At 33.7% G+C, this 20,835-nt stretch overlaps 1 protein-coding gene across 8 annotated transcripts in view; it reads left to right on the top strand.

The window, feature by feature from the left end:
• Positions 1 to 20,835, top strand: part of FOXP2 (forkhead box P2) — a 664,287-nt gene that overhangs the window by 598,655 nt on the left and 44,797 nt on the right. For all 8 annotated transcript variants that reach the window (XM_081147828.1, XM_081147832.1, XM_081147831.1 and 5 more), the window contains 6 exons: positions 4,552 to 4,765; positions 7,225 to 7,329; positions 13,658 to 13,745; positions 15,374 to 15,457; positions 19,554 to 19,755; positions 20,826 to 20,835. The exon at positions 20,826 to 20,835 is cut by the window's right edge and continues 67 nt beyond it. In XM_081147828.1, coding sequence (XP_081003954.1) covers positions 4,552 to 4,765; positions 7,225 to 7,329; positions 13,658 to 13,745; positions 15,374 to 15,457; positions 19,554 to 19,755; positions 20,826 to 20,835 — 703 coding nt within the window. The remainder of the gene's footprint in view (positions 1 to 4,551; positions 4,766 to 7,224; positions 7,330 to 13,657; positions 13,746 to 15,373; positions 15,458 to 19,553; positions 19,756 to 20,825) is intronic.

Here is a 20,835-nt window from a genome sequence, read left to right as displayed (position 1 = left end):
CTTAAGATTTTAAGTTTACTATTATTTTATGATGGTCTAGTCCAGTGATCCCCAGATTATGCTTTCTAGTGTACTAATGTGTTCTGGTCAAGTGAACAACTCTTTTAAGTAATATTCACTGAGGTTTCACTCACTGCAGATATTCAGTGAAGAAAACAGACAAAAATACCTGCTAACAGAAGCTTACATTTTACTGTAGAAGGCAGACAATAAATAAATTAAGTAAAATACATAGTGGTAAGTGCTAAGATGAAAAAATTTTAAGTAAGGATAGGAAGAAATAAAGTAGCAGTAGGAAATGGGAGGAGTTGAACTTGTAGACAGGGTGGCCAGGGGAGAAGTCCTGGGAAGGGGATATGTGAGTAATGACCTAAAAATGTGAGGGAGCTCTGCATGTATTAGCTCTAGAGCAAGTCGCTTAACTTTTCTGTGCCTCAGTGTAGTCATCTCTAAAATAAGGGTAATAATAACAACAACAAAAACAATAGTGGTTTGGGGTATTAGATTAGTTATCAGGTATGAAGCACTTAGAGAAGTGACTGGCATGTCAGAAGCACTATATAAGTATCTGTTAAATAAAAAAGAGACCAAAAAAAAAACTAGTAGTGAAGTTGGGGTCAGCGAGACTGTATAAACAGACACTTAGTTTTGAACTTGTAAGCTTTGAGAAATTTGTTATGGTTATAGATAGCCTGCAATCCAAGGAAGAGGGCAGGGCTTAAGATCACTTGATGAATCCTAAGCCTATGCCTGATATTTAATACCAAAATAAATGAGTTCATTGGGTTTTTATTTTCCTCAAATATATTTGTAAAATACTGAGTTAAAAAAGAGACTCAAGTGTTCTTTGTTCCTAGACATCTCAGAACTGTTTTACATGCTAACTAACAAGAATCAGGACACTCCTGAGTGTCTAAGACACAGAGACCACAGACCTCCTAGATCTCTCAGATTGACAGCGTTTAGAAGAGTACTATTCCACAGAACACAGTGTAGGAAACACTGAGCTTGGTATATTACTGCCAGAAAAATAAATTATTTCTTGCAAATCATCAAAACTGCAAAACTCACAAAACTTTTAAAATGGTAGAAAATTGATTGGCTAGTTCCATTTTCATAGTTCTGTAGCTATAAAAAAGAGCCAAACAAATTGTAGAGAGAGAACTTTGTCTCATGAGCAATGTGATAGTTTACCTTCAAAATTTTCCCCCTCAAATTATCTGCACTTTGGAATCATCTGCGGAGCTTCAAAAACTAGTGATTCCTTGGTCTTACCACTAGAAATTGTGATTTAATGGGTTTGAGCTTGGTCCCGGCATTGGAAATTTTGAAATATCCCCAAGTGATTTTAATATGCAGACACTTTTGAGAACCACTCTTGCTAAACAGGAATTTCTTTTTGATATGATCTATTCTCTGCCCCTTATCCATAATATTTAAAAACAATCTCCTCCTCCTTTTAATTAAGAATCATTATTTTGATAGTGAATGGTTATTTATTCATCAAATGCTTACATGGTTGGTATTCGTTGCCATATCATTGTGATATCATGATGATACCATTAATTTTCAATACAAATGACTAGTATAATGGACACCTGCTTTTAAAAAGTAAGCGGATACTTAGGTTAACTAAATTATTAATAAAATTCAAAAACTAAATATTAATAAAATCTTTCACTGATATAATCGCTAAAAACATCTAAGAATCCTTAGACAAGATATAAATTTTTGTTAGCCACTTAGTCTGTTAGAATCAACTAGTACCACTTATAATTCATAGATATTGGGCTTAGAGAGTAGCAATGCTCATAAATAGCATACCCTTTAAGAGCCAAAGAACTTCCATATGGAAACCAAGATATCTTTAAGAACTGCATGAGTTTGTTAAAATCAATGATATCAATCACTGATTATTGGGCACATAACAGGCACTGTTCTAGGCCCCGGGAATATACCGGTAAAATAAGAAATTCCTATTCTTATAAAGCTTAAATTATAATGGAGGGAGATTGATGTGATGATAAGTTAAAGAAAAAGTAACATAGTTTCAGAGATTGATAAACACTCAAAAGAAAAATAAAGTAGGGTAAGGTCATAGAGAATGATAGAAAGCAGGTTGCAGAGAGGCAGTGGTTGACAGTGTGGTCAAAGATCTCTGGGATGAGGTGATGCTTGAACCATTTAAGTGAAGTGGGGGAGAAAGCCATGAGAACATCCCCAGCCAGAGTGGCCCAGGCTATGGGAGCAGCCAGAGCGATAGCCGGTAAGGTAGCAAATGTTTGATACATTCGAGGAGCAGCAGAAGGCTAGTATAACAGAATGAAATGCAGAGAAAGAGATAGATGAGGACAGAGAGGCAGGCAAGAGGCAGGTGATAAATGCCAGCACCTCATAGGCCACAGTAAGGTGTTTTGTTTATGTTTGTTTGTTTTTCTAAGTGTTCTGGAAAGCCATTGGAGAGTTTTTCTGGGAAGTGCCATGTACCAATTTACTTTTAAAGAGATCAATTTTGGCTGATATATGAAGAGTAACTTACTCGAAGTCAAGGTAAAAGCAGGAAGACAGGAAGCTACAGCAGTGGTCCAGGCGAGAGTTGACTGTGAAGCAGAGAGGTAGTGAGATAGTGGGAGCTTTGATGCAGAAGTCACGTTGATGCTATCACAAAAAAAGATTTACTAATAGAGTTTGGCCTTTAGGGTAAAACATACAGGCAGGTAATCAAAAAGTTACAGTTAGCCCTAGTTCAGTGGTTAAAGCGTCAGCATGCGGACTGAAGCGTCCCGGGTTTGATTCCTGGCTGTACCTCGGTTGCAGGCTTGATCTCCAGCCCTAGTTGGGGTGCATGTGGAGGCAACCAATTGATGTGTTTCTCTCACATTGATGTTTCTCTCTCTCTCTCTCCTTTCCCCTCTCTCTCAAAAACAATGGAAAAAATATCCTCAGATGAGGATAAAAATTAAAAAATGATCTTTTAAAAAAAAACTATAGTCAGAAAAGTTTTATAACCCATGGTTGAAGCTAGAATTAAAGCTATAAGTAATGATCTTTATATAGAAATTATTTTGTATGTAATAGAAATACTTTATTAAGCCATTATTTTTTTGTAGAAGAAAAATAATTTTTTTAACAACTTTGGAAATCTGAGTTATCCTATTTTTTCTCAGGCTATGTCTTAAAAATGAGGCTCCAAAATCACCAAAATGGTAACTTTCGGTAAATCTCTGTATTTGAAATAGTGATGGGCATAACAACTTAAGCTTACCACTGTAATGAGTAATTTGACCAGAATGGTTGGAGCAGTGAGAATTCTTCTGTTACTTTGTCCACTTACTACTATGTCTAGATCACTGATTCTTCCACTTTCAGGGGGAGAGGTGAGAGGGCTCACTCTCTTCACCATCATATTCTGTTCTTTCCCCACTCTCCCTTGCCTCTTCCACCCTACTTCATTCTCCCATACTTCTTGATCAATCAGCATCACTGTATCATCTGATGTAGATGTTCGTTGGGTTGTGGGAGAGAGGAAGTAGTTTGATTAGCACCTCCATTGTTCTATTAGATGTTGCAGATAAACATAGTAAAAAAGAACAAAAATTTAGAAGCTACAGGCCATTAGATTTAAATTGTCCATTAATTCCGAGCTTAGTGATTTAAGGCAACATATTTCACCTATATGAGCCTCCACTTCCTCATCTGTAAAATGTAGTGATTTCTAACTTTAAATGAGGTTAATTGAGATTATGAATGTAATGCACCAGAATATAGTAGATGCTCAATAAACAATATTCTGACTATTATTATTCTCAGTACTATTCCCAAATTGGTAGTCTTTAGCAAATAACTTATGCAAAAGAAAAGCTGTGGTGCTGATGGTGTAAAGTCACTTATTATTGTATATTAATTACGCTGTAACATTAGTTTTATTATTGGCATCAATCCAGTAATAGCACTAATCTCATTATGTGAACTTTACCTTGTGACTCTTTTTGTTTTCTTTCTTTCTTTTAATTTATTTTTATTGTTGAAAGTATTACAGGTATTCCATTTTTTCCCCATTGACCCCCTCCTCTTCACTTCCACACCCTCCCCAGGCCTTCACCCCATTATTATCTGTGTCCACGGATTACACATTTATGCATATAACTTCTTTGGTTAATCTCTCCCCGACCACCACCCTCATTCCCTCTTCCCTCTGAGATAGGACAGTCTGTTGCATGCTTCAATGTCTCTGGGTCTATTTTGTTTGTCAGTTTCTTTTATTCATTAGTTTCTTCTTAAAGAAGACCCTCCAATATTTCATGTAATACTGGTTTGGTGGTGATGAACTCCTTTAGCTTTTTCTTATCTGCGAAGCTCTTTATCTGACCTTCAGTTCTAAATGATAGCTTTGCTGGGTAGGGTAATCTTGGTTGTAGGTTCTTGCTTTTCATCACTTTGAGTGTTTTTTGCCACTCCCTTCAGGCCTGCAAAGTTTCTGTTGAGAAATCAGCTGACAGTCATATGGGTGCTCCCTTGTAGATAACTAATTGCTTTTCTTTCATTTTATAGCTGGCTTAAGTCCTGCTGAGATTCAACAGTTATGGAAAGAAGTAACTGGAGTTCACAATATGGAAGACAATGGCATTAAACATGGAGGGTTAGACCTCACTACTAACAATTCCTCCTTGACTACCTCCTCCACCACTTCCAAAGCATCATCACCAATAACCCATCATTCCATAGTGAATGGACAGTCTTCAGTTCTAAATGCAAGGCGAGACAGGTAAACCTCATGAGATTTATTCTATATTTATCGATCATCAAATTTTACTTTCACCATTGATAAAACTAAAAATTATGATTTGTACTTAACAAAGGGCAAATGTGTAAAACAGTAAATTAAATGAAAACCTTTAGGTTATTTCTCTTACATATTATTTTTTATTACAAAAAAACAGTTTAAATACTAGCAGTTTTATGGCTTTAGTGGTAATATGCCTGAAAAAAGTTATTTTTAATAACTGCACATAGAATAATTGTGTAGATATATTTTTATGACTAAGATGTTGTGATTAATGTAAATGCCATGAGAACATTGTACCATTTTTTAACCAGTTTCACATGAGCTTGGAAATCAGAAAATATATACATATCTAACATAATGTACTCAATGCTGGTAATTAAAATCAAATATTTATTTTTAATTTATCTTATTGTTGAAAGTATTACAGGTGTATCTTTTCCCCATTGACCCTTTCTACCCCCCCGCCACAGGCCTTTACCACACTGTTGCCTGTGTCCATGGGTTATGCATGTATGTATATAAATTCTTCGGTTAATCTCTCCCCACCCACCCTGCCACCCATCCATCCCCACCTTCCCTCTGAGATTCATCAGTCTGTTCCATACTTCTTCGTAACCAAATCTATTTTGTTCATCAGTTTATTATGTTCTTTAAATTCCACGTATAAGTGAGATCATGTGATATTTGTCTCTCTGCCTGGCTTATTTCTCTTAGCATAATATTCTCCAGGTCCCTCCATACTGTCCCAAAGGGTAAGAGATGCTTCTTTTTTACAGCTGCATAGTATTCATGGAATACTATCCACTCATCTACTGATGAGCTCGGTCTGTTTTCAGATCTTAGCTGTTGTAAGTAATGCTGCTATGAACATAGGTGTGCATAAATTCTTTCTGATTGGTGTTTCAGGTTTCTTAGGATAAATTCCTAGAAGTGGGATCACTCGGTCAAATGGCAATTCAATTTTTAATTTTCTGAGGAAACTCCATAATGTTTTCCATAGTGGCTGCACCAGTCTGCATTCCCACCAGCAGCATACTAGGGTGCCCTATTCTCCACACCCTCGCGAGCACTTGTTGTTTGATTTGTTGATGGTAGCCATTCTGACGTGTGTGAAGTGATACCTCATTGTGGTTTTAATTTTCATTTCTCTGATACTTAGTGACTTTGAGCATTTTTTCATATGTCTCTTGGCCATCTGTATGTCCTCTTTGGAGAAGTGTCTATTCAGATTCTTTGCCCATTTTTTAATTAGATTGTTTTTATGAATTTTAATCAAATTTATTCAAAAAGTTATCACCATACATTTGTTTTTACATATATTCCATCATATTATATATATATGGTAATTATTTGATTTTAATTACCAACATTGAGTACATTATGTTAGATACTTTTTAAAGTTACTGTTTTATTTTAATTGTATAAAGACTGCTTTTGTAAGAGGAGCATCCATGGATTTTTATCCATTTAGTCCCATTTATTTGGGCATGTTGATACCTAATCAAGTCCTTTAAAGTAATTTACATAAAATATATAAGCTAAAATATTGCTCAACATGAAAAGCATCTTTTTAAAAGGTGAAACATAAGTGTAGGATTTCTTAACAAAGTGGCTGAGGCTTGTATGATGTATAGCTATAAAATTCAAATTTAAGTGTAGTGGAATAATAGGGTTCTGTAATATAATATGAATATCTGCCTAGCTGTAACAAATATTCTTTTTCATAAACAAATATTTTTTTCAAAGATATTTAATTAAAGTACAGTTTAAAATAGAATGTTATAATTTGGCAATGTTTCTGGTCGTAATTTGAGTATCATGAAAAAATGTTCTTGTTAGCTTGCATTATTATAAAATGGTATGCCTCTGGATGGTTTCACACTTGTTTTAATTGAGATGAATTTGATGATTATATATTTCAGAAGTTGGTTGATTTCTCTAGGATCCCTCTATCTGATATAATACTCATCAAAGTAGAATTTTTAAAATCAACTCTTACTAGTAGAAATATATATGGCTCACATGTATATATTGACACTTTAAATGTTCCCAATGATCTTCTTTAAAAAGAGCATTTCAAAATCTTATTACTCTCTTAAAAATACAGGTGTTTTTTCCACTTGACCACATATGAATATATATATTTTATTTAGCAATAAATGTTACATTAAGGTCATACAGCAGGATTAGCATATGATACTATATAGTCCTCTTGGTTTTTCATCCTTTATTAACCATCATCTTTGGTTCTATTTCCCATCTAATTGGAACATCATCTAGACTTGGCAGTTGAACTGTTCAGTAAAACGATTAAATTTTTCTGACTGCTCTGAGCTGAATTGACCTGTTTTGACCTGTTTGTCACTGGTTGTAACCTGACAGTCTGCAACGATTATGGTTTTTTGAGATGAATCTGATGGCGTGTTCCTTTGCTACAGTTCGTCACATGAGGAGACTGGAGCCTCTCATACTCTCTATGGCCATGGAGTTTGCAAATGGCCAGGCTGTGAAAGCATTTGTGAAGATTTTGGACAGTTTTTAAAGTAAGTTTTTAACTTTTTTTAAGGGAAAAAGTGGGTTATATAGAAGTTTTAAGGACATTGTTTTAAATAAACAAAATAAAGTTGAGGGAGGAAGGTAAAGGTTCATCTTGAGGCACACTCTAAATTTTCTTTGTGTTTCAACAAGTGGATTAACAAAGTCAGACTAAGAAGTTTAACTGTTCATCTTATCTTTTTATGAGAAAATTTACAAATCATTCAATAGAGGTTTTTGAATAAATGGAAAATATTAGCCTACTATCATAGTATCATTAATAATTGGGAGATATGTTTGCAGGGTTCACTTAAATTTCAATTTTTCAATAAAAATTCAAGTAAAATTATATGAGTCATATTATATATATATATTTTAAACATACATACTTTTTAAAATTGCAAACTTAATATTTATTTTAAATAATGATATTTAAAATGTATATTTAACAACAAAAATAAAAAAACTGAAGGTTAATAGGAGCTAAAGTTTTAATATAACTATGTTTTGTCCACACTGACACTTGTTGCCCTCAGTATCATAAAGAAACATACATGGCTGTATATTTGTCTGAGAGAGTATATGGCTTCTCTAGCTTAAAATCAAAACTTGATGTATTCTTAATTTCTTCATACAGTGACAGTTTATTTTGTAATTTTTAAGAGATTCTTTTTCAAAGGAGAATATGCATTTTGCATGACCATTTTCCATGCACAATTCCAGTATACAAGAGTTCTAAACAGACCTACAGTTAGATTTATGGAGATGAGTAACTTCACAGGCTGAGACTCTTATGTTGTCATGGAGCAGCTAACAGGGTGAATGAACTGTTCATGCTTCATCAACAATTAAGTTAATTAGCTCATTTGAAATTGCACTGCTATTTTGCCAGAATGTTGGCAGAAACATCAGAAAGATGTGTTTACAAATGGTAGACTACAGGGTATAGAGCAAAAGCTCCTTAACAGCAAGGTGTAAGTACTTGACATCATAATAACTTTATAACTCAATTACAGTAAGACTTCCACAAGGATTTTTTAAAACCTTTTTTATTCGTGACCAATTAAAAGAAAATCTCCTTCCTATGTTACTATGACTTTTTAAACGTACTGAAATGAATATCTGCACTTCTATTATATCAAAACAGTGGTGAGCTACCATTTCGTTGGGTATGAAACTGACTTGAGTGTTCTAAGCAGAGCTTTTAAAATGTTAGGTAATTTTGCTAATGTTTTCCTGTCTTAGAAAAATAACATTTATTAAAACAAAGACAAAATATCGGAATATTGATTTTTTTAACAACTAATTTTTTCATTTGGATATATTAGTCCTTATCAATATGTTATATAATTTTTTATCATTAAAATTAGAGGACTAATGGTACTATTTCTTCAGTATGGTAATTGAAACTATGGAATCATCCCAATCACCATACATTTTATTGCTTCAAATTGTTCTTTCTGACAAAATTAAAAGTAAATCTTTAAGAAAATAGCATATTTTTTCTTCAGGATGATTTCCTTTATAGCATATGAAAAGGAACATTTTTATTCATTTTAAATACTTATATGTATTTTTATTACTAACAAGAAGATGAATAGGAATCTTCATTTTACCCTCCATGGTTCTTTTTTATAATCATGCTAGTATTTTTTTAAACTGAAGAGTTATAAGTAAGAAAGAATTTTCTTTCAATTAAATATCAACTTTGGTTCCAAAGACTGATCATTTTTCCAACCCATTAAATTTCTAGGGATGACAGAACAAATGACAGTAGACTTTAAGGCCTTTTTTGTTAGTTTATTTTTTACTATGTGCTTTAAATTCCCTAACTCAAAAATCTGTGATAATTTCTGTTAATAAAGCTAATGCCAGTATACTGTACTAAAATGAAATATTAATAAGACCTATTTCCATACTGGTATTGTGTTTTTCTTAAAATGTATGTGAAATTTTAGGAGGAATAAAATAATAATTTTATTAAATTAATTTCAGTTTATTTAGTGTCTGTGTGGAAAATGAAATGAAGACGGCATCACCACTAATACAGATTTTCTTGGAAAGATTTTGTTTTTCTTTTGTAATAATGGAGGGAATTCAGAATCTTGGAACAAAAATTTGTCAGACAAGTCAAAAAACTATGAAAGGTTTTTAGCTCTCAGTTTTCTTGTTTATCCATTCTTTGGAAATTTTATAGCCAGTGTTTATTATAAAAGGTTTATTTTTTAATTTAGGTTTTTGTTTTTTGAGAAAATGATATGCCATTGTTATTTCTAAAATGCACTAGAAATAAACCGTATAGCTTGAATTTTACTTTGGTTTCAGACAACTTAATCATTGGTTTGAAGTCAACTAATCAATCCATTATTACTATTTAGCCTATATATATTAAATAACAAATGAAAGTAGAAGTTATATTGAGTGCCAAATTCCATTTCTTATATTACATTCCCAAATTGATATAATCTCCCACTGTTTTTGCTCAGCACCAAATGAAAAGCCACCAGAGGACAAGTTGCATGCACACACACACACACACACACACACACACACACACACACACATAAATTCTTAGTTATATATGTATATATTTACATATACGACTTTAATATTCAATTGAAACATTTTCTTTTGAATAAAAAACTTTAACATTAAGTTAGAAACTGTTATTTGTAACAGCCAAATAAGAACAGAAAATAAAAAATGAAGAATGTTCAGCCTAAAAAGGTGTTTAGGAAAAGTTTTGAATGTTTCTGTAAAGTAGGTATGACAGAAGCTTATCACTTTTTTGACCAATAATTGAAGATCTCACTAGATCACTAATACCATGTAATCTTAGTTCTTCATTACTGTCTTATAAATGCCAAAGTGTAATAACATCTGACAAAATTTGTGTAGTTTGGCTGCAAAATTAATTATCATTCCACTGGACCTAAGTCAGCTTGAATGTAAATGGGTTGACTTTTAGAGCTTAAAGCAAAAGGTTTACGATATAACATTCCAGTTAGCAGACAAGTGTTCCTGAACTTGCATGCGCAGATGCCAGCAAACAAGACATGGCCTGAGAGACAAAGATGGATATACTCTCTTTGAAGAAGGACAGAATGGTTAGTGTCCATAAAAATACCAGTCTGTTAAAGAGTAATTAGTTGATAATAAATTAATTAGGTTTATTTACAAAGACTAAATTTTATGTCTTGACACTTTATAAAGAGCAACTGAAAAAGTAGTGGAAATAGTTTATTTAATGGGAAATATGTTGTCTTTTTTTCTGGTAGCTGACTTAAAATTATGCTTTTGCTTAGTGTGTATTGTTGATTTCTTTGTCTTTGACTAGGCAGCATGGCTACAAAATTATGACCTCAAGAAAGCTTTCTTTGAACTTGTCAGAATGTTGTTTCTTTTGGTGACAGTGCCCCAATCTCTCAAAACTAAGGCATCTCACATAATCAGCTAAATGAATAGTGACAGCTAACATTTTGTATTTAAACTCCTGTCAGTGTTTAAACGTAAAAAGCTTGATGCAAAATAAATCAAACACCAGTGATCTGCAAGTGAAACATTTTGTTAAAAAGTCTGACATAGTTGGATTAAATCTGATCTCTTTTTAGTTTGTAAAATATTATAACTTTAAATGAATTTGAAAAATCTAGAGTTTAAAATTGAATTGCTAATCTAGGGTGTATATAATTGAAGTTACCATATGCATTCATAACCTTAAAAGCTTCGTTAAAGAGAATTGTGCATTAAATAAATTGGAAGGATCCTTTCCTATTTTTCATCTTTCTGAAATGCTTGCTTAACTGTTTTCAGAAAGAATTTGACTGCCTATTTACATTTGTTTATAGTCCACACTACCTACCTAGCACACAGATTCAATGTAGTTTTGAAAGAACTTCAGACCACATCGTTTATTCCATTTTGAAAACAAAAATCAATATACCTATAAAGTGACCTATAAATTAGAGCTGGCTCACACAATGTTTGTTCAGTGCTGCCTTTCTGAATGCACCCTTTGCATTTTATCTTCACCTCTGTGTTTGAACTGCAGTCTCGGTAAGAAGCTCATTAGGGGACATTAGGGACTGGAGCTAACCAGAATTCCAGAGCTTGCTTTGCTCTTATTAATGCATAGTAGAGTAGAATGCATTTAAATATTTCATAGACATTCAGTAATTTGTGTGTAATCGTCTTGTTAGCAGACCAGTAGAAGTAGAACAGGCCTGTGAAATGGTGTTAGTGATTGCATGGGTAATTTACAGACCTTTGCCATCAAAAAGATTATTATTGTTGGCTAGTATGAGGCTGTGAAATAGAACTACCGATAAGTAAAAAAAAAGAAACTTAATAAAGGTTTTGTAACAAGCATCTTCAGGGATAACAACCCTACTTGGTCATTTTGAAGCAGCTATAATTTATGACTTAGGCAATATATCAAATGCATAAGATAGTATTATGGAGCATTCATATGAAAAGGGTATTTGCAACATTAGTTCCAACTTCCTGCAAGGGACATGATTAAATGATTAATGAAATGTCCCTTTGCATATGCATTTTGAAACAGCAATTAGGCACTGACTGAGAAAAATCCACCAATCCTCTCATTTTTCAGTATTATCTCATTCTTGATTTATAAATCATAGAGAATTTTTGAACAGCAATATATAGTACCTGACATAGTTATAAAAACATAAAAGAGAATAATTTGGGCACAAAATAGTCACGAATACATACATTCATAATTTAATGTTAATATTCAGCCTATTTATTTAGTCTTATTACATTGTATTTATATCCAACACTATATCTGTACTTTGATTGGCATAATTAAGTAGGGAGAATGAATAGGCACTATTATTTTACATATCACTGGTAAACAATAGCAACGAAAGGAGAAGGGAGATGTGGCAGAGGTATGTATGTGTTTTTCAAGTTCTCAGTAATCCACTGGAGGCTGTTCTATAAATGATCATTGAAGGGCTGCAAGCTAGCCTATAATTACAGGAAAGAAAGTGGCAGCTCTGGCATTTCATAACTATGTGTCCTCGAAAAGTGCTTTGTGAGTTTGTCACCAATGATAATTTAGATAGAGGCTCATTACTGAACATCACAACACTTTAAAAACCTTTTGCCTTCATACAGGAGAATAAAGGACTATTTTAATGGCAAGGTTCTTTTGTGTCTCACTGAAAAATTCAATCAAGACAAAACCTCATTGACTATTATTGTAGTCTATAGCTTCTAGTATAATAAAAGCTGTATAGATAAATTGAATAGGTTTCTAAGACCCAAGTATATAATGCAAACATTTTGTACATTTTTTCATTCTTTAACTATAGCATAATTATCACTAAAAAGTATATAAGTGTAAAAAAACCTTTTTAAAGATGATTTTATGCAAAAATAAACATGTTATACTGCATATATCTTTTCTTGTGAAGCTATTTATTCTACTTACCTTGTTCCATTTACACCCTAGTCTTTGTGTACAGCTAAGGCATTTAAAAAACATTCATCATTTATACTGATTGGGGAATAGATATATACATGTGTTCTCCAAGAGTTCATAGTGAAAAAACCAATAAGAAAATACAATATTAAACCTTAAAAGTACAATTACCATTGTAGTACACTCATAGAAAATTATCTCATTGTTCATTAAAATTTTGTTGAAAAACAATTTCTAAAGGCCTCGTTAATTAGGAATTAATGACACTTTACATCATAAGCTAACCTCCAGTTTAATATTTTATGCCTCCTTTCCAGAAAGAAAGTGAATTTTAGTTTTTGTTACAATTAGGTTCATAACAGAACTGAGCAGAGTTGAGCTTAGGGCAGGCAGGTATAGTGGAAGTGCCTCTCTTGCAGTCTAACCACACATCTCATACTTGACTTGATACAACTCACAATTGTAATCCAAGGTTTCCCTTCAACAAGAATTACAATTGTGACAAGATACATGGAAGTTTGTTGTTACGATCAGTGAGGAAGTATTAAAATGAACTTGTTTAATTTTTCAAGGGAAGAGGCAAAACAGAACAAAGGTTTCTAATTGCTGAAACTAGGTCTACTAACAAATAAACCTACTTCTTTATAAATTAGTTCTTTCTCAGAAACACCATCTTAATTCTTCTATATATGTGTTACATGTATATCTGTCTGTATATTTTTCTTCATTATTTTTTTTAATAAACTTTTTTTCTGTATAACTTCAAGGTGTTTCTTTTCCCCACTGTGAAGGAAAACATGACTTCAGTGTAATGCTTTTGAAGTGTAGCATATACCACTAAGATACACATTGCTTAACATTCTGTTTTGTGTCTTGTGTTTGTTTAGGCACCTTAACAATGAACATGCTTTGGATGACCGAAGCACTGCCCAGTGTCGAGTCCAAATGCAGGTGGTCCAACAGTTAGAAATACAGGTTTGTCAAATGCTAACTTAATGGACTCCTTTCTCATATTTCTGGTGGGTTAAATTGAGTACTAGGCAAATTCTGAGTCTTCTAATACAATGCTTAATAGAAATACATGGAATATTAGATTGGTTGTAATGATGGCAATGATTGATAACTCAGGATGGATTAATATAGTTTAATGTACTTATCACTTAGACATATAACCTGTAGATTACATCATCTACATTTCTATATCCAAAAAGAGTCAAATCTAAGTTTTCCCCGATAGTGGTTATACCAAACACCTCAATTAGATATGATTTTATTGCTGAGACAGTTTTTACATGAACTAATCATGATTTTTTTCCATTAGATTTTATAGTATAGCAAAAATCTTTATAGCATGATGCCTGTAGTATATTACCCTGAGAAAAACTTTTCCCTTTTCTACCTTTGGTGTATTTTTAATTAAAGAACTTGCAAAAAACATTGGAAAATAATTTTAAGACTTCTCTGTACTGGAGTAATGGCTGAAAATCATTTATAATATCACAGATGGTAGTATATGTATTGTATCAAGTGCTGCCAATTTAAAACATTTTAGTTAATATTGAAACAGAATTTGGCCAAAAATAAACAGAACTCATGATACTGATCAGAAAGCAATATTTATCACCATATCATTCTTATTATGTTTTTTTACTATCCTTTAAAGCTTCTGCTAGTGTTTCAACTTAAAGATTATTTTTTTCTCAATCAAACCAACACTTTGTGTTATTTAAACATATAATTTCTTTTTCTTCACACTTTACTACATCTTGAATTGTTTTAAATCCATCATGTTGTAGCTTTTTCCCAGAGAGCTGTTGAAAATATTTTATTTTGACTTGTAAAATGATCAAGAATGCATTAAAAAGCATAATTACTGATGTAGTTTCAAAAAGCTCTTTGTAAACTTGTTTACCATTTATAAAAGGTGGAGTAAAACATAAAAGTTCAGCAATGGAGATGATGACACAGTCTGCAGTGTGACCAATTATGCCTTTTTTTTTTCTTCTGTGTCTGACTGATAGAAAAGTAAGGTCCATCACTTGTAATGAGACCCAGTGCAAGTATAGATGCCGACTTCATGGCAGAGTTCAACGTTTCACACTGCCTGGTCTCTGTCACTCTATCGAATTAGATTGATGATGGCAGATCGGAGGGGGCACTAACTGGACCTCAGTGGGAATGCGTGAAGTGTGTAGACAATCCTGGCAGGCACTTCGCTTTGAGAACCCTTCACCCCTTCACAGCTGTTGGCACTAGTCCATTGCTAACAGTGTCCACAGGACTTTAAAGAGACACCATGGGCCTTCTAATTTATGGTTTCAGTAACTTGTTACTGTCAAAGCAACTGTGACCTCAATTCTCTTATTGACAAAAAGATGAAGTGTTATTTGTTTTCTTTGACCTTTTAACATAAGGAAAGCTATACAAGTCTTTCCCCCATTCATAGCTAAAGTTTCATTTCCTCCCAGATAAGTTCCTACTGACAGACTTTTATATGCAGGAATCATTACTCTGAGACAAGCTCAATGATAAGATGTATCACTGCAATAAAATTGCTGTATCAGTCATTTCTAAAATGCTTTGATCTCACTCTTTCTTAACAGCTTTCTAAAGAACGTGAACGTCTTCAAGCAATGATGACCCACTTGCACATGCGACCCTCAGAACCCAAACCATCTCCCAAACCTGTAAGTGCATATTGCTTTATAAACAGTAAATAGCTCTACTGATGTAACAGAGTAAGAAAATGAACAATTTAGTGACAGCTAGAAAACAATGAGTGTGATGAAAAATATGGCAAAAAAATGAAAGTAAAATGCACTCGCTTGTCAAATTGTACGTTTCTTTTAAAGTAATGCTATCTTTTACAAAATCTATCCAATTTACACCATGGGTGATGCTAAACAAAGTACACCTATCAGTGCACAAGTCATTGCTTGAAGCTGAAACAAGAGAATATCTTTCTGTGATAGGTTTACAGATATTAAAAAGGAAACCCACTTTGAGAAACCTGAAAAGCAGGAACAGTACAAATCACAAATAGAAAGGTATATGGCATGCTAAAGAGGACTTAGATCAATCATAAGATACATACAAATAGATTTTTTTTAATCAAATATTTTCTCAAAAATGTCATAGTATTTTTATAATCGATTTTCTCCTATTTCTTTGGTTGTTATTTCAGTTAAGCTGTATTTCACATATTGAAATGTTTGACTAGATAGTACACATATTGTTAATTTAGAGAGCTTATAACAAAGGAAAATGGGTGATTATAGAAAATAACTACAGTTTCCCTCAAAAATATATAAAATTGAAGTGCAATCTGATAATGTCAGGTACACGGACTGTTGAAAAGAATATACTTTATCTCAGCAAATGTTTGTGCAGAAACTTAGAGTAATCAACTGAGTAACTCTAGTTTAATGAAAGTTTGTGGGAATATGTTTTAATAAGTCTCCTGTACAGCCTGATGATTAATGATTACCAGCTTTGCCTTTCCCTCCATTTCTTTAGGAAAAAAAGATAATTTGGTTTTGTAGTAGGAGAAAAGATAAAATAAGAATTATATTGTATGAGTTTCCTCCTAATATCACTGATATCACTCATTAATTAATATTATTCAAAATTTGCTTTTTGCATGATGAATACATTTATTTAAACTGCTAAGGTATTTACACTAAGATATTATAGTTTTTTCTTTGTATTGCATTTAAGTGTAGGGTACTGCAAACACATTTTTAATAGAAAAAAAAGAGAAATGTATCTTTTGAATCTGACATATTACTTTTTCAAACCCTATAACCTCTAAATTGTTAATTAAAAAAATAAACTTTTGAAAATTGTGTTGACCCTATACTTATGAATTTTTTCAATATTTTTTTCCCTCATTGCTTCTATAGTATAATGTAGATAACTGCAAAACAGAATAATTGTCTCATAAATCCATCAGGAATCTGTAGCTTTTTCTTTTTCAATTAATTATTCTATCTGTACTTTTTAAAAAACTCTAGCAGCATGGTTACATCTACACTAATAAAGAATTTTCAGCCTATAATCCACAACAGAACCTGAATGAATAATGTAATTGAAGTATTACATTACATAAACCACACATGAAAGAATTGCTAATTGCGTTTGATGGTGGGCAATTAATATAGAATCTTAGATGAGTGATTTAAAATGAAACCACAGTTTAAAGTTCCCTTTGGAACTAGTGATATCTGAAATGAGCAACTGCACTACAGGCCTCAAATTGGTTTCAAAGAAGAGTGGTCAATACACACACACACACATATACACTTAAAAATACCCTAAAGTTTATACACTGTACAAAAAGAGCTTCAAAATTGATATAATAGTAGATATTTATGGCCTTGTGTGCCGTGGCTCAGTTGAGACGGCCCACACATTTGATAAATATTAATAGCATGAATTTATTACCAAAGAGAAATGAGCTCTGTTGGTTCATCACTGCACCCTTAACAGCTATCAGTACATGCACACAAGGTGCAACCGCACTGTCTATTATATGACCCCATTTACTCTCTGAATGGTACTTCATTAAATGGTACCTTTTGGCCATGCTATGGATGGATGAAAATCAAAGTTATCAAGGCTGCGAGTCCTGAATAATGAGTTTCACCCAACCTTGACTATATTCTGATGAGCTGATGTGGCTAAGTGCTGATCCTGGCTTTTACATGCTTCCTTTTAGTTAATAATAAATTCTATTTTATCAGTTTGTGATTGCATGCTTACAAACATGGTATGCTTATTATTGCAGGATGGCAGGGTAAGTTACCATAACATTGTAAACATGAGTAGTTTGCATAGAAAAATATGTATTTCTCCTGTTTTGATAACTTTTACTGTGTTCACAAAATGTTCAGTGTCCTGTCAAGTATTCATCAAGATAAATATTTCCTTGATTTGCAATGTTGGCATTTTTTCTGGCCTCTGAATGTGCCATTTTATTCTGGTTTATGATTTCTAAAAGTGCATATGTAACCATTTAGAACTGAGTTTGTTATGTATGGAGAAGTGCTTTGTTTTTCTGTTTTCTTTTTATAATTTTAACAAACAGTATGCAATGCTGATGATATGATCTAAATCATTACTAATTATACATTCTAGTGTTGATTTTAAAAATATAAAGTATCATTTGCAACATCACACACATAGATGCATGTGCATCTTCCCGCATTTCTGAAACTATGTAGAGGTACTTTTGTACATCCTGAGGAAACTTACACCAGTGGCTTGTAAATGTATTAAATGCAGCATTTAGTAGCATTATCTCAGCTTTTATTTATGTATGTAACAAAGAATTCCCAGCCCAGTCTGCTGGCTTAGAGTGCGAACAGAATAACAGTTTGTGGTTTATTGGGAACAGATGCACTTGGGGATGCCTTGAGGGTGCCAGTCGTTATTATTAGACTGCTAATGTGATTCTTCTGGCTGCTGCCCAAGAAAGAAGAACAATTAGCTGGCATATGTTAATTTTTGTTTCCCTAACAAATCTCTCTACTGACTAAATGTGTAAAACAAATCCACAAAGAAAGATCAATCAATGCTGTACACATCATTTTCTCCCCATTAAAAAAAGGTTTATCTTAAGAAGTGTATTTGGGATTTGAAAAGGCAGGTGTTACTAAATTATATATAAAAGCTGAATATTCTCTATTTAGCCACTAAGCAGTTACTTCATAGAGAAGCAGAACAATTAGAACTAGTGTTCTTGCTTGGTTGCATAGATTACTGCATAAAATGAAAGGTCAGTAGATTACCTCTTATGAATATCATTTACATATATGGCAGAAATCTTTTTATGTGCTGCCCTACATAAAAAGTTTGCTAATTGGATGCTATTTATGACAAAGGTGTGTAGTAAATATGACAGAGATTATGTGAGTTTTTGATAATGAAGAACAGGGCCTTTCTGAGGCACGTAATGAAGGGCGCACTGTTAAACAGCTTGCATACATTCTCACCTTTTTCCTTTTTTCTACCCTGACACCCACTTTCCAGGGTACATCAGCCTTAAGTGACACTGTAATCATAAATTGAAAATGATACTTCCAGAGGAATTGGCAAACTTGACATTTCATTATATTTGTTAACACATGCCACAAATGATTGTTAGTGAGGAAATTCTATTTCCCTCTCTCCATCTCCAATCAGATTTAATTTGAAAATTTTCAGCCTCCTCCGGCTAATTTGCAATTAAGACAATTTTGTTTGAATATGTAGTAATGTCATTACCATTCCACCAAATTAGCAAGGAGACTAAAGGTCAGTGTAAAATTTTCCAGCTGGCTGGAGCCTCTCAGCTGAGATTTGGGACTATGGGGGGAAAAAAAAATTCTGGCAGCAACAGAATAGCAACTTATTTTAAGTGCTATTGGTTGAAAACATTGCATCCTTCATTATTGCTGTTGTTGCTTCACTGGGGGCTAAGCCTGTTTAACAGCAGGGGCAGTCAATAATTGGCAAATGGCTTTTATTTAAGGAAATATACTTTCCCTGAAGTCTAGTAGGACAAGAAGGAGTTAGTCCTAAGTAACATTGCCATAGATTATTAGATAACCTCTAACAGCATCCTCTAATTAGAGTTCTTATGATACAATTTCATCCTATAATTAGTTGAGATTGGCTGCTTCATTTTGCAGCTTATTAGTGGCAACACAGCTGTAGAAGTGAATCCACTCTCATTTGTCAAACCTTTTTAAGTCTTTTTTCTTGTCTCTACCTTTTCCCTGCCCATCTCTTGGGCCTTTGCAGCTAAATCTGGTGTCTAGTGTCACCATGTCGAAGAACATGTTGGAGACATCCCCACAGAGCTTACCTCAAACCCCTACCACACCAACGGCCCCAGTCACCCCGATTACCCAGGGACCCTCAGTAATCACCCCAGCCAGTGTGCCCAATGTGGGAGCCATACGAAGGCGACATTCAGACAAATACAACATTCCCATGTCATCAGGTAGGATATATTAATGCTCAGTAGAGCTCTTTTACTTTGGGAGAGGAAAACTGTAGCTGAAGCAACTGGAGTCATTCCAGAGCACATGGAAACTCGAGTCATGATTTATGGAGTGATAATTGTTTTATTCCTGGTAAATGTGGATAGGAGTGATTCCCTAAGCACATTATGATGAATTGTTCTCAATGGTTGTTCGGGAAAGAAAGCTCTCCCCATTAGAGACAGTGAGAGATGTGTTGTCCAGATAGCCCATATTATCACCTCCATTCAACCAGATCCTTTGATCTCTAAGGGAAGACTATATCAATACAGCACCTGCAAGTAACAACGCTGTATGACAAGAGCCATTTAAAACAGTAGGAAGCACCGTGGCCTTATGCTAGACAGTTCAGGCGCTATCTAAATAAAGTCCTACCACAGCTCCTAATGCCTACAGGCTACTTAGCCTAAGATGCACATGGAAGGCAAAGTTTGCATGGAACACAAATTTACCTTCTCTCCCTTTCTTACCCTTCTCCCTTCTCCCCTTACCCTGCCCCCTCACCCCCTTGGGCATCTGGATAATCACAGCCACACATTGTAACTATTATTAGCTAGAGCCCTCTTTTTACAGAAAGTGAAGTTATTTTCAACATGGGTGCTTTGAGAAGTTTGTATTCTCTTTGTTAGAGGAACACAGATACCTAGAGATGATCTTGTGGTTCGTCAAGAAGTATTAGATGAGAAAAGCAAAGATTATGGCTGGGGCGGGGAGGGGGGCGCGAAAGTCCATGTAAGAACATGCCTAAACCACCTGCTTTAAAGAGGACCTGGCTGTTTAAAAATCCTCAGGCCAGCTGGTAATACCTTTCCTGAAGTACTGCAAACAACTAGGGGATGTTTCATTCTCACTTTACCTCAGAAATGGCCTTTTTCATATAATTCAATTCCACTGTCATGCTTTGTGCTTTCACTGGTCAGTGGCTTGCTCACTGAATCACTTCACCAATACTAGGAGAAAATCTAAAAAAACAATTATATAGACTGTGACTTATTAGCAGAATTAACACCTAGTTTTTTTATTTTTATAGAGATTGCTCC

Source organism: Miniopterus schreibersii (assembly GCF_964146895.1).
Source record: "Miniopterus schreibersii genome assembly, chromosome: 9".
In the NCBI taxonomy this organism is placed as follows: Eukaryota; Metazoa; Chordata; class Mammalia; order Chiroptera; family Miniopteridae; genus Miniopterus; species Miniopterus schreibersii.
This window is presented reverse-complemented; position numbering and strand designations above follow the sequence as displayed.